This window comes from Syngnathus floridae, chromosome 7 (genome assembly GCF_059516105.1).
Source record: "Syngnathus floridae isolate MCC-2025c chromosome 7, RoL_Sflo_1.0, whole genome shotgun sequence".
Lineage (NCBI taxonomy): Eukaryota > Metazoa > Chordata > Actinopteri > Syngnathiformes > Syngnathidae > Syngnathus > Syngnathus floridae.
The window spans coordinates 8,788,985-8,802,954 of NC_142419.1; the positions used below are offsets into that span (position 1 = coordinate 8,788,985).

At 37.8% G+C, this 13,970-nt stretch overlaps 1 protein-coding gene across 3 annotated transcripts; it reads right to left on the bottom strand.

Annotated features, from left to right (window-relative positions):
- Positions 1 to 484: 484 nt before the first annotated feature.
- igsf5b (immunoglobulin superfamily, member 5b) lies at positions 485 to 13,775 on the bottom strand. Of its 3 annotated transcripts, none has more exons than XM_088381454.1 (10): positions 13,625 to 13,775; positions 11,749 to 11,845; positions 10,123 to 10,245; positions 6,483 to 6,610; positions 5,669 to 5,834; positions 4,809 to 4,940; positions 3,226 to 3,250; positions 2,512 to 2,591; positions 1,845 to 1,909; positions 485 to 1,615 (listed from the first exon to the last, which is right to left on the bottom strand). In XM_088381454.1, the coding sequence occupies exons 2-10, from the start codon at positions 11,795 to 11,797 to the stop codon at positions 1,505 to 1,507; spliced, it is 879 nt and encodes a 292-aa protein (XP_088237580.1). In that variant the 5' UTR covers positions 11,798 to 11,845; positions 13,625 to 13,775; the 3' UTR covers positions 485 to 1,504. The 3 variants fall into 3 exon arrangements, with proteins under 3 accessions (XP_088237580.1, XP_088237577.1, XP_088237578.1); XM_088381451.1 differs by having other exon boundaries at positions 10,123 to 10,431; XM_088381452.1 differs by lacking the exon at positions 1,845 to 1,909 and having other exon boundaries at positions 10,123 to 10,431.
- Between the last annotated feature and the right edge of the window lie 195 nt (positions 13,776 to 13,970).

Below are 13,970 nucleotides of genomic sequence, written 5' to 3' on the forward strand. Positions count from 1 at the left end.
ACGCTCTTCGTCCTTTGCCATTATGAAATGCAAATGTTGTCGCCCTCTTCTTCATGTGGAGATAAATCTGTTGTTGCGCGCGTCACTACAGAGATACTCACGACCCTGCCACCGCTCAAACAATCACACTGTGTTCATTTGCACTTTGCTGACAGCTTCTCCTCAAGTCCTCCGTGACTTGAACATTGAGTTGGAGACATAAAAGAGCGAGAAGCACATACATGATCATGGTTGTCCTGAAAACACTACAAAGGTTTTTCCTCTTTGGATTAAATGATGATGATGAGACTTCCAGTTCAATTGCTGAAATGTGTCTTTGTCTGCCTCAGCATGCATATAATCAATCCAACCTAAGAGTAGCACAGAGAGACATCCTTGCCTCCATCAGGGTATCAATCAATGTGCAGTAGAGGTTCCCCCCCTGCAGTGGCTCAGTGATATTCTTAGAAGCCAATTATTGAGCAAGTGAAGACAGGAAACAAAGGAGGGGCTCCAAATGCACACATTTGCAGCAATATTAGGCATTTAGCCAGGAAGCAATATGTGGCTAAAAAGAGGATTTTGCTACACTAATTACAGAGAATTTACTGAGACTGCTGAAGAAGAAAACGCAAAATTTTACAAACTACCGTAATTTTTGGACTGTAAGCCTCACCCAAATATATGCCGCACCAGCTAATATTAGGGAGAAATGTTTTGTTCATATAATATATAAACCGCACTGGACTATAAGCCGCAGCTGTGTTAATGTTTAATTTCCACATAAGAGAATATGCAAATACTATATCATGAAAATCTGGAAAAATCCATAGATGTGTTAATGTTTAATTTCCACATATAAGAGACTATGAAAATCAGAAAAATTCCATAGATAAATCGCAGGGTTCAAAGCTTGTGCAAAAACTAGTAGCTTATAGTCCGAAAAATACGGTACATGTTTATTGTTTTTGCTCACTAATATCAGAATACATTGAGACAACTGGCACATAATTTATGTAATGTCTATTAAAATTGTTGGGATGATTTTTGTGCAATACAAGCATTTACAGTCCATCCTCTTCAACATTTGGTTGTACAATCCAAAATTTGAACAAAAATGCTACTCTAATACAAACTTTTGTCCTGTCTAAATCGGTAAAAACAACAAAACAAGAATAAAGCAATGAACACTGCAAAATCAGCTGCATTTACTAAGAAGTGACTCATAAGCAGAAACACTGATGTCATTAATCTCACATTGGATTGTTTTTATATTTTATAACAACGGTTAACTTATTTCTGCACTTTCTACTCAAATTCAAATGGTACTTAAACCATTGCAAGAACAGAACAGTTTTTTGTTGTAATTCCTTGTCCTGAATAATATACTAAATGGTTGTCAACCAGCATGCTGAAACAAATTGTTTTCGCCTTTAGAAGTTTGTCTGTATTTTAATACCTTTCCACTGAGAAAGTGAATTTACAAAAGGTTTGGTGAGAATACATTTCGCCCACATTAAATGTATCAAACTGTCGTAACTCTCCGGATGTTCTTAGGGTTGCCCTCCGAAAGGTCGACTTGGCTGTGATGGTCACTATGTAAAGACAGGTTGCTAGATGTTACAACATCAGGGACCTGAGGGACACAAAACACAGATTTAATAGAAAAGAGCAGTACAAAACGCAAACTCCCCATTTTGGTTGGTATTTTGTAAAAGGTTGAGAGCAGCAGTGAGTCTGAGTCTTTTGTATGTCCATCCAGAGAGATCAGCCCTACTCACTAAATTGGTGGTTTAAGTCTTTCAATGATAGCAGATTTAAAATTTATCTTTTCTGTCTCCCTGAGTTATCTTTCCCTAACTTACCTTCTCAATGTTGACAAAATCCATCTTGCTATGCATTCCTTTAATTAGTTCTTTGTAAACTGCATCTGCAGGGTGGGAGAAAAAGCCAATTAGCCCCATCTAACCCTCCAGCCGCAGATCATCTACTTGTGGTTTAGGCTTAAAGAACTCCAGCATCATTCATACAACATCCTAAATTTGCCCTGATCTATAGATGTGAGTGATTTAGTGTAGGTTAATTGGGCCTATGTTATGTCACTGCACTTGGAAGCAAGAACAAATAAAATTGGAACAACCATCATTAATAAAATGTACACATAACATGACACAGTTTCAGTCGTCCAAAAGAGCCAGGCAGTCACATAACCATGCACAATGTCAGGGCGACCCCAAACAGCGTTTTAAAACTTGCCTCTTTTTGTTATTTGATTAAAATGAAACTATTTATTAATGTTCAATTTGCCATTTTATGTTTTATAGTCCCTTTTTTTATTTTTTTATCTCACATTTGTGGTCTGTCTAAAAGAATATTAAATCTAAATTTGCTCATCACATGATCAGTGCTTGAGTGTCTCAAGTAATTATTTGGAGTACAACCAGTACTTCTTCACTTGTCCTTGAGCCTTATTCTAAAGGAACAGACGTCTTACTTAAGTAAAATGTTGCCAATTGTAGTTATGTTACTCACCCTCACTCATGTATCCCAAGTTGACCCTGCCACCTGTAGACTCAACAGGCAAAGTTTGTCCATTGTTCATGCCCTCACACCTGCAATTATCCAAATGCATAAGCAAAAGTCACGTTATAAATAAATAATCTGCTGTATCTCATACCACAGTTTTAGTACGTACTACCTTGTTCGTCTCATTTAGGGAACAGGAGTGATATTTACTTTTCCGACCCATATTGTGACTCTCGTAACAACAAATCTGGCAACTTTGAACTCTTGTGATGGACTAATAATGTTCATTTTAGGAATATCATGATAGGTAACTGATAAAAGATAACAGTGTTAATATTTTCAAGCAGATTCATTTCTATTTGTGAACAGTCTCCTCACAAGGCAGAAATTTATCGTGGGCTTTGTATTGTTTTTTTTTTAAGTGCACCGCCAGTAAGGAACATATTTTACAAGACTCAGTCCTCTCCCTTGAAACACTATAAAATGTAGTTCAGCTACGGATGAAAATGCTGACAAATATAAAGTACTCTATATCTGCCTATTAAAGAAGCCAAATGTTTATTTCGTGCAAGCCATTTTAAGATCACAATTTATATGATTGAGCAACAATAAAAGTATAGCTTCATTTTTAAGGAAGCTTTATTGGCAGTTATATTTGCTCCAGTAGCCGTTAAGAGTCCACTGTTTAGGGAAACGTCCAAAAAACATATGAGATCTTACCTTATCGCATCTTGTGTGTTTCTCTCTGAAAGGCAAAGAGAATTTTTTTTGTAGCAGATTTTGTACAAACTAATTTCCCATTGCATTGACCACAAAACCACTGTGACATCTCAATGCAGTGACAAACTAGGACTTCTATAACATACACCGACCAGTAATTCTTAATTTTGGATTCTGCTCTAATAGCCTCCAGTTAGCAGAGTGTTAATGAGTTTTATAACAAGGCTTCAACGTCATATAACAAGGATGTCGACAATGTTAGCCCCATGTGACATATAAAACCGTTACTGTTGCAGTGAGAGAAACTGCCTTTGCTGTTATATAACAAATCCCCCCTCGCTCAACTCTCTGAGGGGAACCAGAGCAGCGCCTTGTATTTTTTTTACAGTAATTGCAAAGCACACATTACTCTCACATCTGCCTCGATTAAAGAGAGCGGCAAAGCACCATCATTGAGATGCAAAACATCGCTCCTGCATTTCTGCAGCTCACGTTTTTAAGATGTAAGAATCAGAGTCATGGCGAAAGAAACACTCTGCTACAGAATCAGCTGCTGGAGATAATCCTTTAGCCCTGAACCACAGCCCTGAGTTAGTTACCCTGCTTTCCAATCAGTTACAGGGATTACGACAACTTCTAAATGCGAGACTCAAGGCAATTTTTTTTTTTGTTGTGCTGTGGAAAGACAAGCTTCCTCCACCTTCAATGTTCCCCTCAGAGTGGACACGCCGAGCCATTTCTGCAACACCCCTACTTCTTAGCCACACTACTGTATATATTGCACTATTTCAACTCCCCAGCCTTAAGACGAAGCTTCCTAAATATTGACCACCATGTCTGAGCACATCACAAATCAGATTAGGAGTTGCAGTAAAACTGTCACAGTGACTTTAAACATTAGTAATGGGGCTCGTAGCCTCTCAGTTGCCAATTACTTTTACAGTACAGTGTACTTTTTTTGTTGCAAATTGAATGTAGTGAATTATGTATACATATTATATCAAAAAACACTACTGTATACAATGCAGAAAAGGAAATTATTTTCTTGAAATCCCTCATTCCTGTTCAAGAGTTCAATACTGTATATTTAGTCAAAGCTGTGGGGGTTTTCTGCTACATAATACGCATTATATATTTTTGTTGCCTTTCTCTGACATCTTATCCCTGCAATACCTTCCTCTGTTAAAGAATACACCACCAGTTTATAGGACCTACAATTTATATACTGTATTATATCGCTATATTTTGTATCTGTCTCCAAATTGCTCCGGGTTGCATCTAGCTCAAAAGTCTCTCGAGTTGTTGGTGTTGATCCTTGGTGATCGCAATCCAACCAACCCTGCAGTCATCCTACATGTCCAAAAATTCTCTTACAAAAGTATACATTTCTGCTGACAACTAATGTTCTCTTTACAGTCAGTGAAAAAAAAAATATTTCATGTCCTTGGTGAAGGCCAACATTACAGAGTGTGACCGCCTTTCTTCTTCATTATACTTTAATCATAGTCTCTATACAGAAACGAGAAGGGGAGAGGCGATACTTTTTTTCTTCCACCCCAAGCAATTCAAAGAAAAGTGCATACTTGCTTGTCTCCTTTCTTTGTACCAGAGGACAATGCAGATGCAGAGCAGGAGGAGAAGAAGAGCAGTGAGGGAGGAAGTTACTGCCAATGGGACTGTGCAGTCGTCATTTTCATCCTGCACCACCTCTGCAACTGAGTAGGGAAGGTCACATCGGGAAAGAAATGAAAACTTGTTATTGTGAAAGTTGGTTGCAGTATTGAGAACAGGTTATGAGGATAAATAGTGTTGCAGCAGTGCACAAGTTTAAATCAGAAATATGCTCTTCCATAAATGTCTAATTGATTTAATATTGGGAGATAACCAAAGAAAACACAGAGGATAGATGTTTTGTGAAATTTGCCTGACAACAAGCAACTGCACCAACATGAAGTAGGCTGGCTCTTTTTACTGTGCTTTGATGGAACAAACAAGAAATTTGTCGATGGACAAGCACGTTATATAGAAGATTCATTTTTAATGTAGCCTCCACAAAATTTGATCTCTGCTTTTGACCCATCATGGTATTAGACACAGCAAACACAGCTTGCAGCACACACTAGAGCAGAAAACTACCTAAGTACCCAGAGAACAGTTCTGGAAGACACCCAGCCGTGTTTGGGGGATGTTGGGCACCCTATGGAGGCAGGTGACAATCGTAACCACTTGACCCTGGCTGACCCCAAGAAAGACTACCATAGGTTTTTTTGACACTGTATACAGTGCAGTCTGCCTAAACCGCTATGGCTTTTTTTTTTTACTCTTTCAGTGAGTTGTTGCTAGGCAGAATTCACCGAACAGCCACACAGATTGTACCTACTGCAGGTGAGTGCGGAACATGATAAATAGGTTTCACTGTAAAATGACACTGGTGATGTCTTACCCACTGTCAGACGGATGCCGCTCATCAGTGGCGTTGAGAGGGCGGTCACTGAGGCCAGACAGTCAACATGTGAGGTTTTTGTCGCAGTCATGCTGAGGTTGCTGCTCACAGTGAAGAGGCTCTTTCCTGTCTCTTCACTGCTGAGGTTGTATTCACTCTGGCTCAACTTCACACCAAACCCAGACAGACAAACCCATTATTATTTGCTGCATATTTAAGAGTTTATTTACTCGCATTGAACAGTTCCGTTTTTGCCAGCTAGAAAAAAAATATGATGTCATGGTGAATTGTCCAATATACCTTTAAATATCGTCTTGACTTTAACATTCCTAGATTTATTCAACTGAGTACTTGTCGCCTTCATCCTTCTGCCCAAGTCCAGCTAGAGGAAATGCTGCTGGAATCAGTTAATCTGCCATGCTGCTGTTAATCGACTTAATTCTATGCCCGGTGGATGTTGAGACGCTGCAGCAAGGCAGCTGGGGCCATCTGCAGCTCCCACCAAACACTGGCTACTTCCTAAGGGCTAGATAGGACCCACATCCAACCTTGCTTCTTGGCATTATATAGCAAAATGGGGACCAGCTGACATTTGGAGATAAATTGATTGTCATTTCAGAACAAATTGCAAAAATCAAAAAACTAGATTATACTTTAAAACAAGAAAAATGTATTCAGGGATAAATTAATTATCTATAGTATTATTATGTTGAGCATCGTTTGCTTGAATTCCGAAACATTTTTAGGCATTAACTCTTCATCATAATACCGCTCATCTCCTAATTTTGCCGTACTTTCTTCTTTGTTTGTTTACCTTTTTCCCATTGACTTGCCAATGCAAAGAAGGTTCCGGGTGCCATCCCACAGCGTCACACTGAAACTGGACCAACTGGCCTTTTAAAGTGATTGTATTGCCTCCAAAGATTTCCACAGTGCCTTTTTCTGAAAATAAACACCAGAATAGCTACAGTCACACACTTATGTACATACACACAGGCGCCTCAGTTATCACTTATGATGACAGAATTTAAGCCTTGAGCCACAATTGATAATTTGGTAACTCACGACGTTGCACAGTGATTTCCCTCAGGCAGCGATGAAAGTAAATTATACTACTTTGCTGGCATTAACCCACTGTGGCCAAAACCACAAGAATAACATTAGATAATACAATTATGTCACTTTCTGGGGAGCACCACTATATAATCAGTATTAAATTTGAAGAAATGATTATTAACATTGTAAAGTTGTAGAAAGTTTGGTAATGTACTTATGGAGTATGAAACTTGCAAGTATTTCAAGGAGTGCCCAAAAAAGGATTTAACACTGACAACATCCAGGCGTGTGTAAAGGATGAGCAGCAACAAAACCTTTGTGGGCCTGTTCACTTATAGGAAAAAACAGACTTGCTAGATTGATTGAGCACCTAAAAGTGTCAAAAGCCTGACAAATGCTTCTCATCTTCTGCCCCTCATCGAGCACCCTGCCAGCTAAATAACCCTCTATGGAGCATAGGAGGTACAGTGAGTTGTCAGGCAAAATAAGTGACAAAGGCACAGACTATTTGATTGCTGAATTTGGAGACATAAAGAACATCGATCCCCGATTTTTCAATGTGGACCAGACCTATTTAGAGGTCGGTGAGATATATACATACATATATATATATATACACACACACACACACATATATATATATATATATATATATATATATATGTGTGTGTGTGTGTGTGTATATGTATATACTATATATATATATATATATATATATATATATATACAAACAGACAGACAGAGAGCACCAAACTACCATAAAAATTGTCTTAACTCATTTTAAAATGGGCAGTTTGCACCGTTGTGGGCGTGAACACAGTTGGCTTGATTTGCCACCTATAGAATGCCCCCGCAACCTGACTCCGAATAAGCAGTAGAAGATGGATGGATGGATGAGTGGACAGCTCTTGACACGGCAGAAGGAGAAACTGATTTGCCCGAGTCCATGCAGGATGTTGAAGTGCACAAACTGTACATTTGTAAGGATGATGTAAAGCTACAGACACACTCGCAGTGATGAACAGCTTGAAGAAAGCATGCTTTTCCTCCATTGGCGAATGATGTAACGCTGCTGGCGCACTGGCGGTGACAAACAGCTCGAAGCAAGCTCGCTTATCCTCTTTTAAAAAGAGATGTCCAACTAAGTCGTCCTTTCATTTTCTGAAAGTTATTTTACAGGATAGTCACCCATTTCTTGACAATGAGAATGAGACCAGATGCTACAAAATATTTTACAAGGAGTGTTTTAACAAGTTTGTGTGTTTTAGCAAGCTTAGAGAAAGTGGGAGGGCTAAAACAGAAAAAAAAAGTATTTCGTCTCTCTATGTAGCAGATCCTTTTACTGTACCCCCAATGACCAACAGCAGCTTACTGTAACACCTTGGGAAAGAGATTCACGAGGTTTGCTACTTACTGCAGGAGATCTTTGTGTTGATATGGTGGGCCGTTATTTGAGTGCAACGCTCTGTACTCAGAGCATTCAAACGTATATATTAGTTCACATGAGTATCTTTGAGTTAAAAAACAAAACAAAGGCCCCTATATAGGCAATGAAAGCCAGAAAGGGAATGTGCAGCAGATTTGTGGCTCCCTTCCAACATTCTACGTGAGACTGCAGAACACAAATCACAGAGTTGCTGACTATTAAGTGGACGTGCCAGGATGCACCGTTAATTCCAAGGCTGTGTCAGGTCAGAGCAATCGTCTGCTTCCAGACAGCCAGAGGGGTGTATGGTCTGTGTTGAAGAGGGCGGAGTGCTGTTTCACTAACAGTACTATTAATGAGTGAACATGTCAGTGGGGATTTGCTGTTCTGGCATGCTATGAAGATTATCTTCGTAATATAGTGGAAAAATGGCTCATTGGCTTGCTTAATCATTTATTTATTTATTCATTCATTCATTCATTCATTCATTTCTGAGTTCTCCATTTAAGGACCAAGGATGCAAACAAGCAGAAGGATAAGGTCATTGAAACAAAGGTCTGTACAAATCTTGTGCCATTTAATGACTTGTCAGCTCATCTGAGATACGCCATTTCCATAAGACTGAATAATGCTGTGCCAGCAACAATGGTCAATGTATTTCAGGACATAATTTATTTGTGATTAGAGGAAATATGGTGTCTTTTAATTAAGCAACCAATGGGAATTTATGCATGTAAAAGTCTTGGCGCAGAGAGTTGTGTAAACGTATCTGTATCTAATCTTAAAAGGACATCATTATTGCATGAAAAGCACAACTATCAATAACTGAACAATTATTATGATACTATATAAATAAATTTGCGCTGCATTGCATTGCATTGTATTGTATTGTATTGTATTGTATTGTATTGTATTGTATTGTATTGTATTGTATTGTATTTTATTGTATTGTATTGTATTGTATTGTATTGTATTGTATTGTATTGTATTGTATTGTATTGTATTGCGCCATATTCCAAAAACATGCATGGTAATTGAAGACTCTAATCCATAGGTAAGAATGTGATGGTGAATTGTTGTTTGTGTATGTGTGCCTTGCGATTGGCTGGCAACTATTTCAAGATGTACCCTGCTCCTATCTAGGACAGTGAACTACAAATGTTTCATCTAACATTGCTAGTATGGTATGGTATGGTATGGTATAGTATGGTATGGTATGGTATGGTATGGTATGGTATGGTATGGTATGGTATGGTATGGTATGGTATGGTATGGTATGGTATGGTATGGTATGGTATGGTATGGTATGGTATGGTATGGTATGGTATGGTATGGTATGGTATTGTTTCATTACCCTTATTAGCATTTTTTAAAATCAAATATGAGTTATTTTTCTTTGTATTGGACCTCTATGTCCTGTATGACACACTACATTAAAATGTAATTTGTTTTATTTTATTTTGTAATCTCCAACACCAGTCTTTGTGTCCACACCACTACAAAATGGTTATAATTAGAATTCTTCAATTCCTTTCAAAGGAAACTACAAAGCAGCTTGAATCGCTTTGAGCTCGTGTGGTGAAGCAGCAGCAGCGTGTGGGTGCCTCCAATCAAAGCAACATTTGCTATTTATTTATTTGTCCCTATCAAGGTTATATTCAGTGTGTTTTGCCATTGCACTTGCAGTACAATAAATTTTAGTGCTTCTCAATGTCTTCTAGATGCCAGAAGACAAGAAGCTGAGGGAAACCTTTTTTTCTGTGAAATCGCAATCATCTTCCACCCCTTATGAAGAAATTAGAGACACATTACAATGTCAAAACAGTGAAATCTGGCACAGTTTGAATTTGACAAAAATATGTTAACATCTAAACAAATTGGGCAATGTCGATATTAAAAATACTGTTTATCACGGCAAAAGAAAAAAAATAATACATGTATTAAATAAAAAGAGGACAAATATGACACTGACCTTGAACAATGAGGCTTGCTGTTTTCTTGTCATTCCCCTCGAGGTTACAGCTCACTTGTCCCTCATGGAGCCTCTCCACACTTTTGAGAACCAACACCCAACCATCTCCATTCTCACTTTCCACTGCCGTCACATTGGGAATGAGGGAGGAAAGTACGCCGTGAACTCTGGAAATGGTGACCACGACTGAGCTGTTCAGCTCCCACAGCATAAGAGCCCACCCTGCACTCTGGATACTGCAGGTGAAGCGGGCCTCGTCCCCTCTAAGAACAGTCAAGCTGACAGGCGACAGCTTTAAAAGAGTGGACACTGCAAAATATTCAATGTAGAATACTGAATTTTTTGTTTTGCCACATTTGGGAAAATGAAACTACATGCAATATGCAAAATTTATATTAATTACACCCAATTCTGCATTCAACACAAATGCCTAAAAATACACCCAACAGGTCATCCAATAACTTGTTCAAACAAGAGTCGTGCATGATGTCACAGGAAACCTCAGCATATGATGCCAACACAGAAGGTTACAAACGTTACCTCTGTCCTGGCTACAATAGTCCCAAAAGAATAACAACATTTTTCAAACAATATACATAAGTATTGCTCTGTTGGCATCTGGTGGCAACTTGGTGCCAAAGAACTTTGTTGAAGGGGTTTAAGAGCTTCATTGAGATAACATTTTTATGGGTTATTACAGAAAAACAAGCAAATTCAGATTAATTTCAAATCAATTAATTTGATTTATATTGCTAGTGGAACCAGAATGTATACCTTGTAAGAATACGAGGTTCACTCTCTGTAATACATTGGAAATGTAGAAAAGCAGCTAGTGCAACGTCATCTCTCATAACACGAAAGGTTGAATGTATGTTTTTTACAATTTACAATGAACTAATTGTTTCACCTGTATTATAGTTAACATGCTAACAAAATAAGCCTGTCTTTTACACAAAGGTTTTCATAATGGCAACATATTGACTCTGGAACTATGAATTCCATTTCCATGTTTTCCTTTGGCAAAATGTTCTTAGTCATTTGGAAAATATGTGTTCAAGAATGGATCGTGTTTGACTACAGGTTCCACTATACATTATTAAGAGTCTCTTAGAAAAGGAGAAAGCAAGCTCCTACCAACACCCAAAGAGATGTGGACTAATTGGTTCACGCCACAATACTCAGGGTGATGCATAACTCCTTTGCGGTGAACTTGGCATAGAGGATCATAAATTATTCAGCCATTTAGGAAATGAGGCCTGGGAAATAAAAAAAACCATCTGGGCCAAACAAACAGTTTATTGCAATCATAGAATGGCACACTAATGAGCATCATTTGAGTTTAATCCTATCGGGAATCAAGGACCAGTGATTCTGAATTCTCCTGCTATTGGTTCCATCTTACTGATATTATTCGGAGGAAAATTCATAACAAAGTGCAACGAGATCATTAGGAGCTCCTCGAACTAGATTGTCTGTGGGTGTAAACAGAAGTAGTGCCGCACTTCAACACAAGCACTCTGGCTGTTAATGCATACTTTACAGGCCTCCTTGACATCACCATCATCATCGTCATTATCATCAGCACTTGTCAGAGAGGCAGCAGTTTGCTTTATGCTCAATTCTCACCTTGAGTGCTGCACAACAGAAGAACCACCCACCGAACACAAATGTCCATGATTGTGCATTTCAAATGAGGTAATCCATCAATCACAGCAGAGGGCACCTGAAAATAAAACAATCAAACAGATAGTCATCTTGGTGTAAACATGTTTCAGTCAAGTTAAGTCAAACTACACCATCCAGCCAAAACATTACGGCAAATAGACACAAATGAGATCCATTTCAAGAGATGTATCAACATTTGTGCCCCAGCATAATGTTGCTTTGAGTTATGATTGTGGTGCAGTGGTTGCTGTTTGCTGTGTCCCTCAAAGGAGGCAAAATATGAAAAATGCTTTTGATTTATTTCTAGAAATGCAAATTACAAGTGCACTCTCTGAAAGCATCAATCAAAACTGAGCGATATAACCAAAGTCATTAGTTCTCAATCTTTTCTCAGCGCCTACTGTAAAACACATTTTTCAGCCAAGTACCTCCCAACCAGTACAAAGCATTTTTGGTTGAAAACAAGGAAAGGCTTCAAACAGAATGTTGTGCCATCATTGTCTGCTTTGTTACTCTTTTAAATTCCATGTATATAGTGGGCTCTCCTGAACTATTTGTAACTCAGCATATATAACAATAAAAAAGACACCATGCACTTTTTGGGGGGATGATAGTGAAGAACTGTTCTCAAAAATAATTAACTTAATTTTAAATGAAGATTTCAAGTGTTTGACAGGTGATACTAGGTTGGCATGTCACAGATTGGGTTGAACCAGGAGACTGACTATGAAACTCATTTACTGAACTTATATATTTCCTGAAACATTTACACCATTTACAAATTATTTTTAAAGGATTTTTGCATATATACTTCTAAATATATTTTAAATTCTTGCGTACCCCCATTGGACAACCACTGGCCTAAGCAAAGGCAAAATTCCTGAGAAACACTATGTACTGCATCATATTTGAAACATTTTAATGTGGTTATGAAGTGTTCTGTTAGTGGAAATTAAGGCATATTTAATCAGGCAGAAAGTATTGTACGATTAAAGACAGAATATTTACTCAACAATAATAAACCTAGCTATAAAACAATGCATTAAAATAGCAAGTCTATCTGAAGGTTTAATTAAAGCATTGGGGAAAAGCGACCACTTCAAGGACTGTACAGTAATTCCTGTGGGGAAAGTGAAATGAAATGGTGATCCCCATTAAATTTTCTTCAACAAAAGAGTAAATTCCTTTTTGCTATTGGGAAATCAGTAATACATACACCACTTGAAATGCCTCCAGTAGAAGATACCAATTCAGCATTACATTTTGATATTAGAATATAATAAAGTAACAATATTGCCAAATTTGTACGAGTGGGAAACAAGTATATTGGAATTCTTGCGTGTACCGCTGAGTTAAGTGACGAGCAGGAAAAACAAATAAGCAAAATTAATTCAAAACAAGATGCATAACTGGTAAAAACGGCACATTATAAATAAAGCAATAAAATAAATGGATGTACATACTGAGCTTAATTTTACTCGAAGTGGTTATTTAAATATAATAAATATAGCACTTGGTACCCTGAAGTAGCTTCATTTATTCCATTATATAGAGCTCTATATAATTATGGTGATTAATTCACACTTTAATGTATCCTTCTGTTGTCTTGTTTGTTTCTGTGTATTTCATACATTCAGATTTTAGTGTAATGCGTCAAAGATCCGTGCAGTAAATACAATCTAAATGCTCTCAGTATTTTTTCCGTAATTTTGCAACGTCTCACAAAGTGTGAACCAAGGAGACACACATTCAAATTCTAATGTGGCTGTACAAATGGAGAAGAATCAATATTGCTCCCTTGTCTATACTATTATATGATTAAATGTGTCTGACTTACCTTGTTGTCATTATGGAACAGCCGTAAGAATCCGCACACGATAAATATATTTCATTAATACTTCTATACTGTTATGTGAGGGGCTCTGCTACATCACCCAAAAACGTCCTGTTAAATATTAGCAAAATGAACTTTGCCCAGCAACCCAAACTGATGCAGATACCTGCACATGCAGATTGATTGAAACAACAAACAGTGAGTAGCCCTTGTATAGTCACACTTCCCACAAAGCACAAAAATAAAACCGGATAAGTGAATGGAAGCCCACATTGGTTAATGCCTGTGTACTTTGTGCACCACACTAAAAGGTTTAATTGAAAATCATAATTTGTATCTCTGCGACAGC

What these genes read in the sequence shown, in the direction of transcription:
- igsf5b (XM_088381451.1), bottom strand. Translation starts at nt 11,797, where the DNA reads ATGGACATTTGTGTTCGGTGGGTGGTTCTTCTGTTGTGCAGCACTCAA. An exon ending in CAAAGAAAGGAGACAAGCAA is followed by an intron (nt 3,251 to 4,808) that starts GTATGCACTTTT and finishes TTTGCCTTTCAG; the next exon opens with AGAGAAACACACAAGATGCG. An exon ending in CTTGGGATACATGAGTGAGG is followed by an intron (nt 1,910 to 2,511) that starts GTGAGTAACATA and finishes CCCACCCTGCAG; the next exon opens with ATGCAGTTTACAAAGAACTA.